Raw genomic sequence first — 23,309 nt, 5'->3', positions numbered from 1 at the left:
CCTTTCACAAATAACGTTATATAATAAATGAATGACATGTTAACAGCATAAGACCTGATGTTTAAGGCGCTATCGACCGCAACGTACTAAAAATTCTGTAAGCTTAACGTTTAAAAGAAGGCAAAGAATACTCTAGAATTTTCCAACATTCTCAAGTATCGATTGCTAAAGAGTTATGTTTGACAAAAAATGATTTCTTCAGACAAGATTCAATTTCAAGGCTGGACAGTACTTGTCCATTTTTTCCGAAGCTTTGTCTTTTCAGATTGATTTCATTCTGAAACGAAAGCAACGTCCCTGCAAGAAAAACAGTTTTTTGCGAACTGATTTGCACTGTGAAATATTTGAAACATTTCAAAGTTTCATCGCCTGGTTGCTTTGAAAAACTGAAGCTTTTTGCAAGTGATTAGCTCTATGAAATAACTAGACATATTTTTTAGGTTTCATTGCAGGAATAGTGTGCTCGGAAAAAACGTTGAAAAAATTTAATTTTATTCGTAGAAATTAAATAGTTTTGCGAAGTGCTCAAGTTTTTCTAAGAACCCTTAAAAAAGTTTTTTAGGCAAAATTTTTGAAACGTTTTGCTCTTTGTTTGAATTAATTTCAAATACTTCGAATTTTCATAGCTGGAAAAGCTTGCCTAGAAGAGCTTCAATTTTTCGCGAACCGGTTTGATAAATAACTTGAAGTCATTCAAATTTCCATAACTAGAATAACTAGCTACAAAAAACCAAAAATTTTTTTGCAAACCGATTTGTTCTAAGAAATATTTTTCATAAATTGATTAACTTTTGCAAAAACTTTTTGCAATTTGAATCGATCGATGAAACAATTTGAAATATTTTAGTTTTTTATAGCTGGAATATCTTGATAAAAAATTAAAAGTTATACAAATTTATGTGCTCTGTGAATCGAAACAGCTAGGAATAATTCAGAGATCATTGATTGGGTAGCTAGCTCAAAAAACTTTAAACTTTTTGCGAGCTGATTCGATCTAAGAAATAACTTGAAACCGTTCGTAAATTTGTAGCTAATATAGCTTGCTTAAGGAAAATACACTGTTTTTTGCGACGTTATTTGCTCTGAGAAACAACTCAACTTGGAATAATTTAAGTTTTTATTGCTTGTCTAGCTAGCTTCAGGCAACTAAAGCTTTTCACGAACAGATCCGGTCTAAAAAATTGAAAAGTTACCTCAAATTTCATCGGCTCCAACATAAAAATTTAAACACTTTCCTACCAATTTTCTTCCCTAAAAAAGTTAAAGTTTTCGAAGTTTCTCAGCTGGAATAGCTTGCTTAGATACACTTAAGTTTTTCTCTGCTTTGTTTGCTCTGTGAAAGAACTTGGAACAATTCAAATTTTCATTGGTTGACTAAGTTGCTCAAAAAAACCTAAGATTTTCGCGAACTGATTTGGTCTATAAAATAACTTGAAATATTTCAATGTTTAATAACTGGAAAAGCTTGCTTAAAAAGTAACTTTTCGTGACTTCGTTCGCTCTCTGAAAAAACATAGAATAATTCAATGTTTTTTGCTTGACTAGCTTGCCCAAAAAAGTAAATTTTTTCCCGAACCGATTCAGTCTAGAAAATAACTTGAACTCGTTCGAAATTGCTAGCTGGAATAGCTTGCTGAAGGAAAATTCAAAGTTTGCGCGACGTTATTTGCTCTGTAAAGCGAAACAACTGAGAACAATTGAAAGTTCATCGCTTAAAAATCATAAAAAAGTCTTTGAAAATAACAAAATTTTTATCAATGTTTCATCGGTTGAGTGGCTTCTACAGAAAAATTGAAGCATTTCCCTACAGATTTTCCGACTGAAAAAATTAGAATTTTTTCAACGTTTCAGCTGGAATGGCTTGCTTAGAAAAATCCGAATTTTTCCTAAACCGATTTAATCAATTAGATAAGTTGGAAAAATTCCAAAAATTTACCACTTGAATATCTTGCTTAGAAAAAATTAACGTTTTCGCGAACTGATTCGGTCTACGAAAAACTTTATAGTGTTTCAGTTTTAACCGTTGAGGGTTTCCAAAAAATTCTTTTGTTATCCGAATCGTTTCATGAAATGAATTGAAATAGTTCATGGCTTGAAAGTTACATAGCTTTGAATAGCTTTTCATAGATTAAAAGTTTCATAGCTCAATTAGCTTGCTTAGAAAAAATTGTTCGCAAACCGATTCGGTTTTAGAAAACGAAAAAGTTTTCATTGTTTTTTTTCTGGAATAGCTTGCCTAAAAAACTTTACTTTCTCACCACTGATTCGCTTTGTAAAACAACCTCAAAATTTTTCAAAGCCTACTTGCTTGTACTTGAATAGAAAACTTAATTTTTTTGCCATCCAAGTTGCTTTATTTTAACTTGAAATTTGTTTGAAGTTAAAAAGCTCGAACAGCTTGGGTAGAAAAACTTCAACATTTCGCGCACCATATGGCTTAACTTGAAATTGTTTAAAGATTCATTGCTTGGATAGCGTGATAAGACTAACAACTAATTGTTTGTGAGCCCATTGATTGTTAGAGACAGGCTGGCTAGTCTTCTATATCTATACTATATTTAAATGCTAGTGAAAGCTATCTCCCATGTTTGAGCATAATAATTTTGCATGTTTAACGAAAGAATTTTTTGCATGTTTAAGCTATATCATGTATTGCAAGGCTTAAGAAAATGTTTCTTTAATTTTCCCACAAGGTCAGAAATTTTTCACTAATTTTTTTCGAGTCAAAATTAAGTCTGTCTGTCTGTCTGTCTGTCTGTCTGTCTGTCTGTATACCTGCTTTTTTTAATTAATTTGATTATGTCTATCTACCCGTCTCCTAATTTTTTAAAAACTTTTCTCTATCAAATCTATTATCTATTATTATGTATTTAAATGCGGGCTTCACTATCTTGCCATGATAAAGCTTTTTCAACCTGTTTTTTTTGCATCTTTAACAAAAGCATTTTTTCACGTTTAAGCGATATCGTATATTGCAATGGTTAAGGTTTTTTTTCGATTTTCCCATTTAAATTCAGATTTTTGTTCATCAAATTTGTAATTAGCAACAAAATAGTTGGATGTTGTCAGAATTTTCCCAAGTTTTGCGATTCTGATTTGCGATATGATTTTTTTTTCAAAATTTTTTTTCAAAAATCTGTATTTTGAAAAAAATTCCAATACGTTGAAGATCTCAGTCCTGTTGTTGGAATTCGTGAGGGTATTCTCAGGGTTTCGAACCTTGCCTCTAATTATGGCTGCTTAAATCCTTGTAGTTTTCGAGATATGACGTTTTTTTTTGGATTTTTAAAAGAAAAATTCAGAAAATTTAGATTTAAAAAAATCACGAAATTTGATATTCCCATCTCGGTGGTGAACTTTTGTCAGGGTTCTCTCAGGAGTTGCTATTTTTGCCTCCAAATATGACTGCTCAAATCCTTCTAGTTTTTGAGATATGCCGTTTTTTATCATTTTATCCGAAATTTAAAGAAAAAATAGATATTAGAAAGTTCCAAAAGTTTGAAGATTTCAATCCTCCTATTGGAATCTGTCATGATACTCTCATGGGGCTGCAAATCTTGCCTCTGAACATGTCTGCTCAAAATTTTGTTCTTTTCGAGATATGACGTTTTTTAGGATTTTCTCTTAATTTTTCAGAGAACTTGTGTTTAAATATTTTCCATAAAACTTGAAAATACGTTGTCAGTAGTGAGGCTCATTCAGGGTACTCTCAAAAGTTGTGCATTTTGCCTCCAAATATGACTTCTCAAAACCTTGCAGTTTTCCAGATATGACGTTTTTTGTGATTTAAAAAAAAAGTTCATGAAAATTAAATCAATTTTTTTTTCAAAGTTTGAAAATCCTAACCTGTAATGGGGGCTCTCAGAGTATTTTCAGGAGTTTCAAATTCAGCCTTCAATTAGGAATGCCTATATTTTTTAGTTGAGAGATTCGACAATTTTTGTGATTTTTTGGGAATTTTTCAGAAAACTCAAATTACAAAATAGTTAACTTAAGTGAAATTCCCAACCCTGTAGTTTGGTACTGTAAGAGTACTCTCAGGAGTTGTATATTTTGCGTCCAAATGCGACTGCTCAATTGTGTTTAGCTTCCCAGATGTGACTTTTCTTAGTTCATTTTAAATTTTTCGAAGAACTTATATAAAACTTCACAAAATTTTTTGTTTCTTCAAAATTTGCATAAAAAACTTGAATAAAATCTTTGGAAAATTTGTAATCACGACTCATGTAATTGGGTGCTGTCAAAGCACACTCAAAGAATGCAGGTCTTATTTCCAATATATGCGGTTTATTATGAGTACCGGAGGTGCGTTTTACGCAAGCATAGTTTAAATAAAAGTCTGAACGTGCACAATAATTAACTAAACGCAATGTTTTGGCTTTGTCGAATGCAACATTTGAAAACATCTTTATACTTAACGTTAACAAGAAGTCCTAGAATATTCTAGAACTTTCAAACTTTTTTTTATGTCTGGAATAATTTTGAGTTATTTTTGACAAAAATGCAAATTTTTCAGACATCATGAACTCAATTCGTTTTCAAGGTTTTTCAGGACCTGTCCATTTTACCGAATTTTTTATTTTAAGATTGATGTTGTTCTAAAATGAACCAATTAAAAACTGCAAAACCTATTAAAACGCGAAACTTCTCGCCAGTCGATTTGCTCTTTAAAATAACTTGACTTATTTGGAAGTTAAATCGCATGAATAGCGTGCTCAGAAAAACTTTAAAATGTTTCATGCTATTTCATAAACCGAATCGTTTTGCAAAAATTCTTTAAGCATCTATAAGTTTCCTTAAGCAAAACTTTTCGTAAACCTTTTCTAACAAATTTTTCGAAGTGCGCTTCGAAGTTTCTGAGCTTTAATAGCTTTCTCAGAAAAACTTTCGTTATTCGCGAACCAATTTGGTTTAAGAAACAACTTGAAAATTTTTGAACTTTCTTTGCTCCCATAGCTTGCTCTTAGAAATACTCATGTTTATAGCTTGAATAGCTTCATTCATACAAACTAATTTTTCACGAACTCCTCAGGTCTAAGAAACAAATTAAAGTATTTCAATTTTTTCTAGCTTCAATAGCGTGCTTAAAACAATTTGCGCACTGTTTTGCTCTATGAAACAACTCGAAATTTTTCAAAGGTTCATTGTTTGACTAATTCGCTTAGAAAAGTTTATTTTGGCTCCAATAGGAAAACTTAAGCTATTTGTGCAATCCGATTCCTTTCATGAATTACCTTGAAATATAACCACAGCTTGACTATCTTGAATAGCTTGAATAGCTTGCTCAGAAAAGTTTTCTCGAACCGATCTAGTCTGAAACTACCGCGAAAATTTCAAAAATCGAAGAGCTTAATGAACAATTGGTTTTTTTGCTGAACGACGTGCTACATGAAAAACCTGAAATTAGCTTTAAAAACCTGCTTAATTAGCTTCAATGTGAAAGGGTTAACGTTTTCTATCCCATTCAATTCGTTTCAAAGCTTCCTAAATTGAATATTTAGTTTAGAAAAACTACAATTTTTCTTTTCGCTATCCGATTCTAACCTGTATATTATACCTCAATTTGTTTCCAAGTTTCATAGCGTCAAGAGCTCGCTTAGAAAAATTTTAATCATTTTGCCATCCGATTCGCTACATGAAACTATTCAAAATGGTTTAAAGTTTCATCCAATGAATAGCTTGCTTGAAAAACTAACAGAAACTGGTTCGCTTCATGCTATGATTTTGAAATATGTCAAAATTTCAAGCTGGCTTGAAAATTTTCAAACTTAAGGCAAACTGATTTGGCCTTGAAATAACTTGAAATATTTGAAGTTTCATCGCTTAATTACATGTAGCTTGAATAGAAATAATTAAATTTTTTGTCATCTGAAATGGTACATGAAATAACTTATACAATATCTCAGAGTTTCATATCTGGATTATGTTGCTTAGAAAAGTTTTAACTTTGCGCCCTCCGATTTGATACATGAAATAACTTGAATTGTTTTAAAATTCAAAGCTTGAGCAGAACAATATCTAACATCTAACTTTATCTAATATCTAACTTTTTGCATGAGACAGGCTTGCTAGAAATTATCAAACTTTTAAATTTTGACAAATTTTCATTTTTTAACTTCTCAGACAATAAACAAGGTATACATAAACATGCCACTCAAAAAAAAAAAGTTATTAGCGTTTTTGAAAAAAGTTATTAGGCGGAAAAGAAAAAAAAATCCAATATTGGTGTACACAGGACTACGTTATGAATACAGAAACTTAAATTTTGCATGCTGGAAATTTTTTTGAAAAATGTTTGTTTGAGTACAAATTTCGATTTGCGGTTGGAAAAAAACACTAGTTATATGGGAACTATAATTAGCATTTTTTTTCAAAAATAAAAAAATTCGTTTGTTTCTTCTGACTCAAACCATTACAATCAAACTCCTGACTCAAGCCATTAGCATCAAACAGGCGCAAAAATTAGCTTAAATCTTTTTTCAATTAATAGACATTTTTCGAAAAATTGTAAGAAATTTTTATGACAAGCTTTTTTCCATACACTTGATCAGGGGCGGATCTAGGATTTTCTCGAAGGGGGGGGGTTGGAATTTTCATTAACTTTCGAAAATTTTGTCAACTTTGAAAGAAAAAGGCCGAAAAAGGCGTTTTTAGGCACTTTTTGGAAAAAATTGACCGAAAAGTTGCGTTTTTTTCGGCGCACTCCCCCTCGAAATTAGTATATATTGGCCGTCCATCATAATTTTGTGGGTCAATCATCAAAAATGGATATCTCAAAATAGTACAAAAGGGGGACATCCCGCGGTCAGCAAGATAAATTGAATTTTTGGACCAAGTGTTTTGAGTTTCGTGTCAAGCGTTTTTTAATATGCAGGAAGTTCGAGCTTCACTCAATTTTGTTGAACAGCGAACTGAAAAAAAAAACTTTAGCCAAAGAATTTAATTAGTTATTTCTCTCGTGCCATACAAAATCAGGTACCACGAAACGAAGTGAATTGAAGTCAGCGGATATTTTAATTTTTGTGAATCTTCTTTGGTCAGAAAAAATTCTGAATCTTCTTTATTATTTCGGAGAATTTCTTAAACACATAGATTTTGTTAACTCTTCAACAACTAGAAATATTGTTTTCATTTTTTTTCATGTTTTCTTCATATTGATAACTGTGATTGGAACGTGCTGCTGTTTTTGTTGAAAAGCAAACAGATTTCCCTATTTGCCCGATAGAACTGCATAAATTGAAAAAGGAAAGCACGTAGGTCACCTCATCGTATTGTTTAAGTGTGTCTAACGCCACATCTCGACAATCAAAAATTGATTCACCCTATTAGCCTGTAGCTAGAAGTGACTAACAAATGTCGTGTTGTCTTTGCAGGAGATGCGAAACTCAACCAGAGATGATTCTGTCAGGAAAAAGGTCAGTCAATACATTTCTGTTCTTACTGTAGGACTTGGGCCAAAGAATCATCGCAACGCAAGCTTAAATTTGAACTAACTCTATGATGTGTATGAAAAATAACTGCTCCAAGACAACCCAAAACTTTATTGGACACCACTAGAGGACACTCGGCCGACGCAAGACTAGAGCCGGCAGTTTTTAGCTGATCCAAGCTTCGTATAACATTCAAGGGAAGAAAAAGTTTCCTTTCTGAAAAAATTCACCTCGTGAATACAAAACAAAGTGTAAGCAAGACTGCTCGAGCATCAAGGCAAAGCATTTGTCTCCACTTGTTTTTAGTATGAAAACTTTCGATGAAATGTAGAATTTGGGTTGAGATTTAATTGCTAAATTAAGCGAGTCATCGTATAAGGAAATAGTTTGAACAATCAGCTTACCTGGTTTCTGAATATTTTATGGTGGAATTTTTTTTTGTTTTGTTCTCAGCACCAACGATAGTATCCAAAAGAGCAGCTTACTTAGACTGAAATCGCGCACAGATGTAAAGTTTCGCAAATCGATTCAGTCTACAAACAACTTGAAAATTTTGCGAACCGATTCGGTTCATGAAAAAACGTGAAACAATTGAAAGTTCTAAGCGGGAAGAGCTCTCATTGAAAAGCTTACACTTTTCGCGAACCAATCCATTACGAGGCCAAAATGTGCACTGGATAGGCGCACAATTTTGTATCTGTATGTTCCTGGATTCCATAGACAAACTTTTAAATATGTTCCCAAATGTCAGCGCATTCCATTTACGAAACTTCCGTGGATTCCGCGTACAAATACTTGACTAGTTGTTCTGGATAACTAACTAGTTGTTCTGGTTTCCGAAACTGTAAGTGGATTCCACAAAATGAAGTAGAATCCGCAAATGTCAGCGGATTCAGCAAAATAAAAGTGGATTCAGAATTTTTTTAAAATCTATTACTGAGCTTGCCTAAGAACAATTGAAAGCTAGAGCAGGAAATCTTATCTATAGCAATGCGGAAATTGAATGCAAGGACTTAATCATTGTCGGCGGAATCCACGATCAAATCTCAAAACAATTGTTAACTAAATCGGGGGATGTCAGCTCTGAGTATTTTTGAAACACAACACCGAATAAATTCAACTTTTGGAGTCATTGGGTTGTGAGTGTATGGAAACACAACACAGAGCATATCGCCAATTTAGGTCTGTATTTGGGACTACGTCAATCCCAATACTGCTTTTGTAAGCTTAACACCGAATAAATTAAATATTTGTAGTCCTTGGCTTGAGAGTGTTTGAAAACACAACGCACAGCATATCGCCGACTTAAGTCAGTATTTGGGATTGCATCAGTTTTTGGGATCGAAGTTCAGATCGAATTAGGTCAGTATTTGGGATCGATGTTGAGATCGAAGCTCACAGGATTTGAAGTCGAAGTTGGGTTGACAGCAACTGAGACCAAACATTTCAACTGGTTGTTGATCAATAAAGTAATTAAGATTGATTTTTTCTGTTGACCAGTAATTAAAAACATAATTTTAAACATTATACTACACATAAACATATGTGTAAACGAGATTTCTACGAACTAATTTAGTCTATGAACAACTTGAATTTTTTAAAATTTGCATAGCTGGAAGAGCTTGCTTAAAAAACTTACACTTCTCGTGAATCATTTTGGTCTCTGAAAATTTCTTAAATTCCTAATTTGAATTCCAATTTCATAGCTGGGATAGATTGCTCAAAACTGTTTTGTTTTTTTTTTCGCGAATTAATTTGACTTATGAAGTATCTTGAAAAATTTCAAAAACCAAAGCTGAAATAGATCGCACAGAGTTTGTTTTTTGTGAACCAATTCGGTCTACAAAAAACTTTAAACTTTTCAAATTTTTTTAGCTTGATCAGTCTGCGTAGTAGGTTTACAATTTTTGTGAAATTACTCAGTCTATGAACAATTTGAAACTTTTTAAAGTTTGATATCTGGTACGACTTGCTTAAAAAAACTTTATTCTTCTTTTGAAGCAATTCAATCCTTGAAAAATTTGAATTAAATTAAATTTCAAAGGTGAAATATCTTGCTAAGATATATTTTTTGGCAAACTGATTCGGTCTTTGAAAAAACTCGAAACGATTCAAAGTTTAAAGCTAGAAGAGCTCACGTTGAAACACTTAAAATTTTCAAGAACCAATTTTGTCTATAAAATAAGTTGAAACAATTCAAGTTTCAAAGGTGGAATATCTTGCTAAGATATTTTTTGGCAAACTGATTCGGTCTATGAAAAAACTTGAAACGTTTCAAAGTTCACAGCTAGAAGAGCTCGCATTGAAAAACTTACAATTTTCAAGAACCAATTCCATCTATGAAATAAGTTGAAACAATTCAAAATGTCATAGCTTGAAAAGATTTTTCAAAAAAACTCGGTTTTTGCAAAACAAATTACTCTTTGAAAAAAATTAAATTGTTTCAAAATTTCATAAATTGAAAGAATACCTTGGTCAGAAAAAATTTGCAGAAGGATTTTTGCGAAGGAATTCAGTCTATGAACTACTTCTAAAAAAATCAGAGTTTCATAGCTTCAATGTCATTTCTATAAAAAACGCATAAAATTTTTCAAACTGATTCAGTCTATGATCAAAATGAACTATTTCAAAATTTAAATAGCTCGCTGAAGGAACCTAATTATTTTGCGAACCGATTCAATCTGAAAAACTTCAAAAAAGTCCAATTTTCACAGCTTGAATTGCTCTCCTAGAAAAACGATTTTTCAGTCTATGAACCGATTCAGTCAAACGAACAGATTCAAACGAACATATTCAGTCTATGATCAATATGAAATATGTCAAAGTGTTCACACCTCGAAAAACATGAGAAAAACATAAATAATTGCCAACCAATTGAATCTTTTACCAAATGGCTTGAAAAATTTTCGATGCTTCATAGCTGGAATAGCTTGCTTCAAAAACTTATAATTCTTGCTGGCCAATTTAGTCTCTGAAAAAAATTCTAAAATTCCTAGCTGAAATAATAATTGGTTAAAAATTTTTACAGTTTTTACAAACTGATTCAGTCTATGAAAAACTTGAAAAAAATCAAGATTGATTTTTTTCCTACAAAAACGTAAAAAGTTTTGCAAACCGACTCAGTGCATGATTGAAATTAGGCATTTCAAAGTTTTGCATTTTTAATAGCTTCCTGAGAAAACTTAAAAATTTTGAGAACCAATTCTGTCTAAAACAACTTGAAATTTTTGCGAACTGGTACTGTCAAAAAATTGACTTGAAATAAATTCATAGCTTGAATAGCTTTCTCAAAATAACTAACTACTTTCACGAGCCGATTCAGTCTTTGATTAAATTGAAGTTGTTTTTCAAAGTTTCATAGCTGGAAGAGCTTGCTTACAAAAACTTACACTTCTCGCAAACCAGTTCATTCTACAAAAAAAAACTTTTAAAAATTTCAATTTTTCATAGCTTGAAAAACTTGCGTAAAACATTTATCATTTTTGCTAACTGATTCAGTCTATGAACATCATGAAGCGTTTTTGCTTAGTTTGCAATCGTATTCACTTAAAGAAAAACTTTCAAAGCTTGAACTGATTACATGAAAAATTTACGAAAATTTCAAATTGATTCAGACTATGAACGAAATGAAAAGTTTCAAAGTTTCTTAGCTGGATAAATTTTTTTTCAAAAAACTATTTTATCACGGAAGAATTCAGTCTATGATTTTATTTGAAACTTTTATAAGTTTTTTAGTTCACTTCTTTAGAAAATCCTATTCTGGTTGCGAAGCTGTTCAGCTTATAAAAAAACTTGAAATTTTTTTCTGAATTTCATAGCTTGAAAATCTTGAGAAAAAAAATTACGATTTTTGCAAACCTTTCAAAAGTCAAACTGGAGTAGCTCGCATACAGAAACTATACTTTTCAAAAACCAATTTCGTCCATTGAATTTTTTAAAATTTTTTAAAGCTTGAAAACAGCTTGAGAACCTTTCTCATGTTTCATAGCTTGAATCCCAAGCTTATGTTTCACAGCTTGAATACTTTTGTGAAAAAATTTCGATTTTTGCGACCCAAATCAGTCTATGTACAACTTGATATGTTTTTAAGTTTCAGAGCTTGAATAAAAGTTTGCTCGAAAAAAAATACGATTTTTGCGAAGTGATTCAGTCTATGAATATCATGAAGCGTTTTTGCATAGTTTGCAATCGTATCTACTTATAGAAAAACTTTCATAGCTTGTATTGATTACTTAAAAAACTTACGAAAGTTTCAAATTGATTCAGACTATGAACGAAATGAAAACTTTCAAATTTTCTTAGCTGGATTAATTTTTTTTAAAACACTATTTTATCACGGAAGAATTCAGTCTATGATTTTATTTGAAACTTTTATAAGTTTTATAGTTCACTTCTTTAGAAAATCTTATTCCGGTTGCGAAGCTGTTCAGCTTATAAAAAACTTGAAAATTTTTCTGAATTTCATAGCTGGAAAATCTTGAGAAAAAAAATTACGATTTTTGCAAACCGATTCAATCTATGATCATTATTAAAATTTTCAAAGTCTTAGATCTTCTTTGCTAATTTGTTATGTCTACGAATTAACTTGAAACATTTCAAAAGTCAAACTGGAGTAGCTCGCATACAGAAACTATACTTTTCAAAAACCAATTTCGTCCATTGAATTTTTTAAAATTTTTTAAAGCTTGAAAACAGCTTGAGAACCTTTCTTATGTTTCATAGCTTGGATCCCAAGCTTATGTTTCACAGCTTGAGTACTTTTGTGAAAAAATTTCAATTTTTGCGACCCAAATCAGTTTATGTACAACTTGATATGTTTTTAAGTTTCAGAGCTTGAATTAAAGTTTGCTCGAAAAAAAATACGATTTTTGCGAAGTGATTCAGTCTATGAATATCATGAAGCGTTTTTGCATAGTTTGCAATCGTGTCTACTTATAGAAAAACTTTTATAGCTTGTATTGATTACTTAAAAAACTTACGAAAGTTTCAAATTGATTCAGACTATGAACGAAATGAAAACTTTCAAATTTTCTCAGCTGGATTAATTTTTTTAAAACACCATTTTATCACAAAAGAATTCAGTCTATGATTTTATTTGAAATTTTTATAAATTTTAAAGTTCACTTCTTTAGAAAATCTTATTCTGGTTGCGATACTGTTCAGCTTATAAAAAACTTGGAAGTTTTTCTGAATTTCATAGCTTGAAAATCTTGAGAAAAAAAATTACGATTTTTGCAAACCGATTCAATCTATGATCATTATTAAAGTTTTCAAAGTCTTAGATCTTCTTTGCTAACTTGTTAAGTTTTATAGTTCACTTCTTTAGAAAATCTTATTCTGGTTGCGAAGCTGTTCAGCTTTTAAAAAAACTTTAAAGTTTTTCTGAGTTTCATAGCTTGAAAATCTTGAGAAAAAATTACGATTTTAGTTTGAAACCCAAGCTTATATTTCACAGCTTGATTACTTTTGTGAAAAAAAATTCATTTTTTGCGATTCAAATTAGTCTATGTACAACTTGATATGTTTTTAAGTTTCAGAGCTTGAATAAAAGTTTGCTCGAAAAAAAATACGATTTTGCGAGCTGATTCAGCCTATGAACATCATGAAGCGTTTTTGCATAGTTTGCAATCGTATTCACTTAATGAAAAACTTTCATAGCTTGTAATGATTACTTAAAAAACTTACGAAAGTTTCAAATTGATTTAGACTATGAACGAAATGAAAAGTTTCAAAGTTTCTTAGCTGGATTAATTTTTTTCAAAACACTATTTTATCACGGAAGAATTCAGTCTATGAATTTATTTGAAATTTTTATAAATTTTAAAGTTCACTTCTTTAGAAAATCTTATTCTGGTTGCGATACTGTTCAGCTTATAAAAAACTTGGAAGTTTTTCTGAATTTCATAGCTTGAAAATCTTGAGAAAAAAAATTACGATTTTTGCAAACCGATTCAATCTATGATCATTATTAAAGTTTTCAAAGTCTTAGATCTTCTTTGCTAACTTGTTATGTCTATGAATTAACTTGAAACATTTCAAAAGTCAAACTGGAGTAGCTCGCACAGAAAAACTATACTTTTCAAAGATCAATTTCGTCCATTGAATTTTTTAAAATTTTTTAGAGCTTGAAAACAGCTCGAGAACCTTTCTTATGTTTCATAGCTTGAATCCCAAGCTTATGTTTTACAGCTTGAATACTTTTGTGAAAAAAAATTTCAGTTTTTGCGACCCAAATCAGTCTATGTACAAATTGATATGTTTTTAAGTTTCAGAGCTTGAATAAAAGTTTGCTCGAAGAACAAATACGATTTTTGCAAACTGATTCAGCCTATGAACATCATGAAGCGTTTTTGCTTAGTTTGCAATCGTATTCACTTAATGAAAAATCTTTCATAGCTTGTAATGTTCACTTAAAAAACTTACGAAAGTTTCAAATTAATTCAGACTATGAACGAAATGAAAAGTTTCAAAGTTTCTTAGCTGGATTAATTTTTTTTCAAAACACTGTTTTATCACGGAAGGATTCAGTCTTTGAATTTGTTTGAATTTTTTCTAAGTTTTATAGTTCACTTCTTTAGAAAATCCTATTCTGGTTGCGAAGCTGTTCAGCTTATAAAAAAACTTGAAAGTTTTTTCTGAATTTCATAGATTGAAAATTTTGAGAAAAAAAATTACAATTTTTGCAAAACGATTCAATCTATGATCAATATGAATTTTTTCAAAGTCTTAGATCTGCAGTAGTTCGCGGAGAAAAGGGTTTGGCGATTCATTTCATACTAAAAAGAACTTGAAATTTTCGCGAAATGGTTTGGTATATGAAATAACTTGAAACATTTTTGAAAACGAAGCCGGAATAGCTCGCATAAAAAACTAAATTTTTGCCAGAACCAATTTCTTCCATGGAAAACTATAGATTTTTCAAATTTTCACAGCTTGAAAAGGTTTCTGAAAAAAACTTCAATTTTTGCGAACTCTTTTAGTCTATGAACAGCTTGATTTTTTAAAATTTGCATAGCTGGAAGAGCTTGCTTAGAAATACCTACATTTCTCGCAAACCAATTCAGTCTTTCAAAAACTGATCAACAAAGTTCTTTCAAATTTCTACATCTCTGAAAGCTTGCTGAAGAAACCTAATTTTTTCGCGAACCGATAGAATCTAAAAACAACTTGAAATCTTATGCAAATTCGCTCAATCTATGAAAAAACCTAATAATTTCTAATTTCATAGCTTGAAAAGATTTTAAAAAAAAATTAGGCTTTTTGCGAATCGTTTCAGTCTATGAACAACTGGAGTTTTTAGGTTTCAAAGCTTATAAAAAAATCGCTCAAAAATTTACAATTTTTGCGAACCGATTGGTTCTATGAAAAAAAGGAAGTAATTCAAAATTTAATACCTTAAATAGCTTAATGAGAAAAATTAATTTTTTTTGCGAACTGATTCAGTTTAAAATTAACTTGGAATTTTTGCGAACTGATTTGGTCTCCGAATTCAGTTGAAAATATTCCAAGATCAGCTTTCATAGCTATCCAAAAAGATTTACGACCTTTGCAAACCGAGTCAGTTTATGAACAACTTGAAAAAAGTTTTGTCTATGAACAAAAAAAGTTTCAAAATTTTTTCGCTGGATTATTTTTTTTGAAAACACTATTTTATCACGCTAGGGTTCAATCCATGAACTTATTTGAAATTTTTGGAAGTTTTACAGTTCTCTTGTTTAGAAAAACTTATTCTTCTTGCGAAGCTACAGCCTATGAAAAATTTTGAAAAAAAAAAATCAAAACTTTATAGCCTGAAAAGCATGCAAAGCAACCTACAGTTTTTGCTAACCGATTCAATTTATGATCAACATGAAGTTTTTCAAAGTTTTTTATCTTCAATAGTTTAACAAGTTCGATCTATGGAATATTTTGAAACATTTCAAACTTCAAAGCCGGAGTAGCTCGCATAGAAAATTTATAACTTTTCGCGAACCAATTCCATCAATGAAGAAACTTGAATTGTTTCAAAGTTTCATAGCTTGAACAATATTTTGCTCAAAAAACGAACAGTTCCCGCGAACCATTTTAGTCTTTGAAAAAATAGAAAGTTTCAAAAAATCATAGGTTGAAAAACTTGCGTAAAAACGAGTTTTGCGACCTCGTTCAGTCTTAAAAAATTTGAAATTTTCATTATTCCTGGCTGGAATAGCTTGCTATGTACTAATTTCCTGCAAACCGATTCAGTCTTTGAACAACTTTCAGTTTTTTTCAAAGTCTCATAGCAGAAAGAACTTGCTGAGAAAAGTTTGTAATTCCTGCAAACCAATTCAGTTTATGAAGAGTTTCAAAATTTCATAGCTTAAAAAGCTTGCAAAAAAACGTACGATTGTTGCAAACCGATTCAATCTACGATCAACTGGAAAATTTTAAAAAGTTTTCAGATGGAATAACTTGCTTTGTAAACCTTTTTTTTATCGCAAACCGATACATTCAATAAAATTACTTAAAATTTTTTGAAGTTTCGTTTCGTAGCAAGAAGAAATTGCAAATAATTTTTTTTGTCAAGACCAATTCTATCAATGAAAAATTTGAAATGTTTCAAAATTTTAAAGCTGAAACAGCCTGCGTGAAATTTTGCGATGATTTTTGCGATATTTTAAGTTTATGAACAACTTGAAATTTTTCAATGTTTCATTGCTGGAACAACTTGCTTAGAAAATCTTATTCTTCTTGCGAAGCTGTTCAGCTTATTAAAAAAACTTGAAAGTTTTTCTGAATTTCCTAGCTTGAAAATCTTGATTAAAAATCTTATGGTTTTTGCAAACCGATTCAACCTATGATCATTACGAAAATTTTCAAAGTCCTAGATCTTCATTAGTTAACGGAGAAATTTTTTTGCGATTCAATTTATTCTAAAGAGTACTTGATATTTTTGCGAACTGCTTCGGTCTATGAATTAACTTGAAATTTTTCAAAAGTCAAAACTAGAATAGCTCGCATAGAAAAACTAAACTTTTCGAAAACCAATTTTGCCCATTGAATGTTTTAAATTTTTTCAAGCTTGAAAACAGCTTGAAAACGTTTAATATGTTTCACAGCTTGTAACCCAAGCTTATGTTTCACAGCTTGAATAGTTTCAAGAAAGAAACTTCAATTTTTGCTACCCAATTCAGTCTATGTACAATTTGAATTGCTTTAAAGTTTCAGAGCTTGAAAAATAATTTGCTCAAAAAAAGTACGATTTTTGCGAATTGATTCAGTGGAAAAACAACTTCAAAAAATCCCAGTTTCCTTGCTTGAATACTGCTCTTCAAAACCGTACATTTTTTGGGAACCGATTCAGTCTATGATCAATTTGAAGTATGTCAAAGTTTCAGATCTGGAATTACTTGCTGAGCAAAAAGTTAAAATTGTGCAAAGGAGGTCTTGCAAAAAATCAACAGTTTTTGCAAACCGATTCAATCTATGATCAATATAGAATTTTTCAAAGTGTTACATCTTTAATAACTTGCTGAGAAAAAATAAAAATTTAGAGAATCAAATTAGTCTAAAACAACTTTAAATTCTCGCGAGCTGGTTTGGTGTATGAAATAACTTGAAACAATTAAGTAAACAGAGCCGGAATAGCTCCCATAAAATAACTAAAATTTTCCAAGAACCAATTTTATCCATGGAAAACTATAAAGGTTCTCAATTTTTACAGCTTGTAAAGTTTTCTGAAAAAAACTTAAATTTTTTGCGAACTAATTTAGTCTAAGAACAACTTGATTTTTTAAATTTGCATTGCTCGAAGAGCTTGCTTAGAAAAACATACACTTCTCGCAAACCAATTCAGTCTTTTAAAAAATCGATCAACATAACCGTTTCAATTTTTACATCTCTGAAAGCTTGCTGAAGAAACCTAATTTTTTCGCGAACCGATGGAGTCTAAAAACAACTTGAAATCTTATGCAAATTGGTTCAATCTATGAAAAAACCTGATTATTTCTAATTTATTAGCTTGAATAGCTTTTTAAATTTAACTTAAGATTTTTCCGTACCGACTCAGTCTGTGAACAACTTGAGTTTTTTTGGTTTTAACGCCTAAAAGAATTCGCTCAAAAAACATACAATTTTCGCGAATCCATTGAAAATCTTACATAAAAAACTTGCGCTTGTTTCAAACCGATTCAAATTATGAACAAATTGAAATATTTCAAAGTTTCTGACATCGATTAACATGCTTTGAAAACCCTATTTTACTGCGAACCGATTCAGTTTCACAATTTCATAGCTCGAACAGCGTGCGGGTAATTTTATGATTTTGGCGAATATAAAAATTTTACGAACAGCGTGAGTTTTTTGAAGTTTCATAGCTGGAAGAGTTTGCTTCAAAAATTAACAATTCTCGCTCACCAACTAAGACTCTGAAAAAAATGGAAAGTTTTCTAAATTTCAAAGCTTCAGAAGCTATTGTGAAAAAATTGCGAAACGTTTCGAGTTTTGCAAAACTATCGAGTTTTGCGGAACAATTCATTTATAAAAAACACCTTAAGATTCTCAAAAATCAAAGCTGGAAAAGCCTGCGAGGAATTTTTTTCGCAAATTGAATTGGTCTTTGAAACAAATTGAAACATTACAAAAATCACAGCCAGAATAGTTCCATTAGTAAATTTAAAACTCATCGCAAAACAATTCCGTCTATGAAGAAACTTGAATTGTTTCAATGTCTCCAGCTCAAGTTCATAGCTGGAAAAGCTTGATAATTACCTTTTTTTCGCAAATTGAATTGATATTTGAAACAAATTGAAACATTACAAAGTTCACAGCCAGATTAGGTCCATTAGTAACTTTGAAACTCATCGCAAACCAATTCAATCTATGAAGAAACTCGAATTAATTCAATGTCTCCAGCTTGAAAAATAGTTTGCTCAAAAACTTACAATTCCTGCTAACCAATTTCATCTATGAACAATTTGAAATGTTTCTAAGTTCCATAGCTCGAATAATAGCTTGCTCAAAAACTTTGCGAACCGAATCAGTCTATGAACAACATCAAAAAAATCAAGAATTTTATAGATTGAATGACTTAAAAAACGTATGAAGTCTTGCAAACAGATTCAGTCTATGATTTAAAAGCTTGTTGAAAAAACCAAAATTTTTCGCGAACCGATTCTGTCTAAAATTAATTTGACACTTTGCTAACTGGTACGATTTATGAAATAATATTTTTAAGTTCATAGCTTGAATATCTTTCCTAGCGAAACTAACAATTTTTGGTAATCGATTCAGTCTAATTTTGTTTAGAGTTTATTTAGGAGTTTCATAGCTGGAGGAGTTTGCTTTAAAAAACTTACACTTCTCACGAAGCAGTTCTTTTTCTGAAAAATTGAAAAAAGTTCAATGTTTCATAGCCTGTAAAGCTTGCGTAAAAAATTCACAATTTTTTCTCTTTAATTTAATCTATGAACAGCTTGTTTTTTTTAGTTTGCATAGTCTATGATCAATTTGAAACTTTTGCGAACTGGTTCGGACTGTGAAATATATTGGAACATTTCAAAGTTCAAAGCCGGAATAGCTCGCATAGAAAACTTGAAACTTTTCTTTGAAACGATGATCAAGTCTTAGAAAAAATGATATAACTATGAATTATTTTTTCATAGATTGAAGGACTTTCCCGAAAAACTTCCCAAACAGATTCAGTTTATGATTAACACGAAGTATTTTGAAATTTTGTATCGTTAAAAGCTTATCGAGATAACTTTAAAACTTCGCAAACCGATTCCGTCTAAAAACAATTTGAAATTTTTGCGAACTGGTACGGTTTATTAAATATTTTAAAACATTTCTAAGTTCGTATCTTAAATTTAATTATTTAAACCGATTCAGTCTATCATTATTTTAGAGTTTGTTTTGAAGTTTCATAGCTGGAAGAGTTTGCGTAAAAAAACATACACTTCTCACGAAGCAGTTTTTTTTTCCAAAATTTTGTATCGTTAAAAGCTTATCGAGAAAACTTTAAAACTTCGCAAACCGATTCCGTCTAAAAACAATTCCAAATTTTTGCGAACTGGTACGATTTATGAGATAGCTAATTCTAATTTTCTAAGTTCATAGCTTCTAAGACACGATTAGTTCATAGCTTAAAGTTCATAGCTTAAACCGATTCAGTCTATCATTATTTTAGAGTTTGTTTTGAAGTTTCATAGCTGGAAGAGTTTGCGTAAAAAAACAAACACTTCTCACGAAGCAGTTTTTTCTTCGAAAAACTTGAAAAAGTTCATTTTTATAGACTGAAAAGCTTGCCTAAAAACGCACGGTTTTTCAATTTATTTTTGTCTAAGATCAACTTGGTTTTTTTAGTTTGCATAACTGGAAGAGCTTGCCTAGAAAAAACTTAAATTTCTCGCAAACCAATTCAATCTTTGAAAAAATGGTCAACATAACCAACTCATTTTTTTAATCACTGAAGCCTGCTGAAGAAACTCAGTTTTTTTTGCGGACCGATGGAGTCTAAAAATCCTATGCAAATTGGTTCAATCTATGAAATAACCTAATCATTTCTAATTTCATAGCTTGAATAGCTTTTTAAATTATACTTAGAATTTTGCGAACCAATTTAGTCTATGAAAACTTGCGTTTTCAGGTTTCAAAGCCTCAAAAAATTCGCTCAAAAACTTACAATTTTTGCGAACCGATTAATTTTAATAAAAACCCGAAGTATTTCAAAATTTTATACCATAAAAAGCCTAATGAGAATTTTTATTTTTTTTGCGGACTGGTTCAGTCCAAAAATAACTTGGATTTTTTTCAACCTGGCTCAGTCTCTGAATTAAGTTGAAATATTTCTAAGATCAGCTTGAATAGCTATCTAAAAAAATTTACGATATTTGCGAACCGATTCAGTCTATGATCAACTTGAGTTCTTTGCAAACTGGTTCGTGCTATGAAGTAGCTTAAAATTTTTTAAAGTCGAAAAAGCTCGCAAAGAAATTTTAGAATTTTTAGCCAACCACTTCCGTCTATGAAGAAACTTGAAATAATTCAAAACTTCATAGCTTGAATATAATTTCGCTCAAAAAACTAAAATATTTTGTAAACTGATTAAGTGTACGAACATTATGAAGTATTTCAAAGTTTTAAAGCTTAAATAGCTTGCTGGGAAAAATTAAAGTTTTCGCGAATAAACTCAGTTTTTGAACAACTTGAAATTTTTGCGAATTGGTTTAGCCAATGAAATAAATTGAAATATTTCTAAGTTCACAGCTCCAACAGTTCTCCTAAAAAAATTATGGCTTTGGCAAACCGATTTAGAATATGAATTACTGGAAGTTTTTCGAAAGTTTAATAGCTGGAACAGCTTGCTTAAAGAAAACTTACACTTCTCACAAAACATTGTAATCTATGCAGAACTTGAACACTTTTAAAATACCAAAGCTTGAAAAGCTTGCGTTAAAAACTGATTTTTGCAAATTTGCTTTGAAATTCCTATTTTTTGAAAGTTTTTACTACCTGAAAGAACTTGCAAAAAGATTTTTGTGCGAGCCAATTCCATCTTGTAAAAAGAAGAAATAACTAAACATTCCATAGCGTGAACAGCTTGCGTACAAAACTTACGGATGTTGCAAATCGATTCAGTTTTTGAACAATTTGAATTTTTTCAAGTTTTATAGCTGGAAGAACGTGCTCAGAAAACTGGTCTATGAACTGTCAAAAGGTCAAAACTGGAGTATCCTGCTTAAAGTTTTTTTGCGAACTGATTTGGTCCATAAAAAAACTTGAAACGTTTCAAAGTTCAAAGCTAGAAGAGCTCACAACAGAAAACTTACAATTTTGCGAACCGATTCCGTCTAAAATAACTTGAATTTTGTGCAATTTTTGCAAAGCAATCGTTTTATGAAACGGTTTTTGAAATTTTGAACGAACTCAGACTATGATCAACGTGAAAAGTTTCAAAGTTCCAAGGCTTAAATGGCTTGTTTGGAAAAAACTTTGAGATATCGGAACCAATTCGGTCTTCGCAAAAACTTGAAAAAATTAGAAGTGAAATAATAAAAATAAATTTCAGCAAATCGATTCGGTCTATGAAGTAACCTGTATCAATTTGAAATCTGAATCAGAAAAAATACGATTTTGCGCAGAAAAACTACCATTTTTGCAAATCGTTTCAGTCTATGAACAACTTGATTTGTTTCAAAGTTTTATAGCTTGCCAAATATTTTGACCAAAAACTAAGATTTTTGCGAACTGATTCAGTCTATGAACAACTTGAACTTTTTTCCAAAGTTTCATAGCTTAGATAGCTCTGCTACAAACGTACGAAACAACTTATTCATAGACCGATTTTCTGAGCACGTTCTTCCAGCTATGAAACTTTGAAAAGTTTCAAGTTTTTCAATGTTTTTGCGATACGATTTAGTCTTTGATCAAAATGAAATTTTTCAAAATTTCATATCTTGAATAGCTTGCTCAAAAAAACGTTTTTTTAATCGAACTGATTCAATTTATGAGCAACTTGAAAAATCGAAGTTTCATAACTAGAATAACTCTCCCAAAACAAGTAAAATTTTTGCGAACGGATTCAGTCTATGATTAATTTGATCTTAAATAAATTACTAAGAAAAACCTAAATTTTTTGCGAACCAATTCTTTTTACCAAATGGCTTGAATTGTTTTGGATGTTTCATAGCTGGAAGTGCTTGCTTAAAGAAACTTACACTTCACGCTAACCAAATTAGTGTCTTAAAAATTTGAGAAGGTTTTTATAGAATCATAGCTTACAAAGCTTGCGGAAAGTATTACGAATCTTGCGAAACATTTCAATCTATGGAAAAACACTTTCACATCTAGCGGAAAACTTTTTTCTTTGAAAAGTTTTTAAAACTCATTGCTTGAGAATTGCGTATAAAACTTCCAATTTTTTGCGACCAGTTCAATCTATGAAAAATTTGAAGCTAATGATTTTTAAAAGCTGGGATAGCTTTCTATGATAGTTTTTTTAGGCAAACAGCTTTGGTTTTTGTAAAAAACTTGAATACTTCAAAGTTCATAACTGGAATAGCTTGTTAATCAATCTTTTTTTTTCGCAAACCGATTCGGTCTGAAAACAATTTGAAGTTTTTGCGAACTGGTACGGTTTATTAAATAGCTTAAAACATTTCTCGCAAAACTTACAATTCTCGCAAATCATTTCAATCTCTGAAAAAATGATCAACATGACTAATTCAAATTTTTACATCTCTGAAAGCTTGATGAAGAAATTTAGTTTTTTCGCGGACCGATGGAGTCTAAAAATCTTATGCAAATTGGTTCAATCCTTGAAACAAACTAATCTCATGGGTTGAATAGCTTTTTAAATTAAATTAAGATTTTTGCGAACCGATTCAGTCTATAAAAATCTTGAGTTTTTAGGTTTTAAAGCCTAAAAAAATTGCTCAAAGTACTTACAAATTTTGCAAACCAATTGATGCTATGAAAAACCCGAAGTATTTCAAAATTTTACACGATAAATAGCCTAATGAGAAAATTTAGTTTTTTTTGCGGACTGATTCAGTCCAAAAATAACATGGATTTTTTTTCAATATGGTTCAGTCTCTGAATTAAGTTGAATGATTTCTAAGATCAGCTTGAATAGCTATCTAAAAAAATTTACGATATTTGCGAACCGATTCAGTCTATGATCAACTTGAGTTCTTTGCAAACTGGTTCGTGCTATGAAGTAGCTTAAAATTTTTTAAAGTCGAAAAAGCTCGCAAAGAAATTTTAGAATTTTTAGCCAACCACTTCCGTCTATGAAGAAACTTGAAATAATTCAAAACTTCATAGCTTGAATATAATTTCGCTCAAAAAACTAAAATATTTTGTAAACTGATTAAGTGTACGAACATTATGAAGTATTTCAAAGTTTTAAAGCTTAAATAG

General features: G+C 30.7%; 1 protein-coding gene across 6 annotated transcripts in view; it reads left to right on the top strand.

Annotated features, from left to right (window-relative positions):
• LOC134839070 (neural cell adhesion molecule 1-like) overlaps positions 1-23,309 on the top strand; it is a 511,831-nt gene that overhangs the window by 193,057 nt on the left and 295,465 nt on the right. For 5 of the 6 annotated variants that reach the window (XM_063854482.1, XM_063854480.1, XM_063854481.1 and 2 more), the window contains one exon: positions 7,374-7,415. The exons of the other annotated variant lie outside the window; for it this stretch is intronic. In XM_063854482.1, the coding sequence (XP_063710552.1) occupies positions 7,374-7,415 (42 nt within the window). The remainder of the gene's footprint in view (positions 1-7,373; positions 7,416-23,309) is intronic. 6 annotated transcript variants of the gene reach the window in all.

The sequence above is a fragment of the Symsagittifera roscoffensis genome, chromosome 2 (assembly GCF_963678635.1).
Source record: "Symsagittifera roscoffensis chromosome 2, txSymRosc1.1, whole genome shotgun sequence".
Classification (NCBI taxonomy): Eukaryota; Metazoa; Xenacoelomorpha; order Acoela; family Convolutidae; genus Symsagittifera; species Symsagittifera roscoffensis.
The sequence above is the reverse complement of the archived record's forward strand: the minus strand, read 5'-3'. Positions and strand labels throughout refer to the sequence as shown.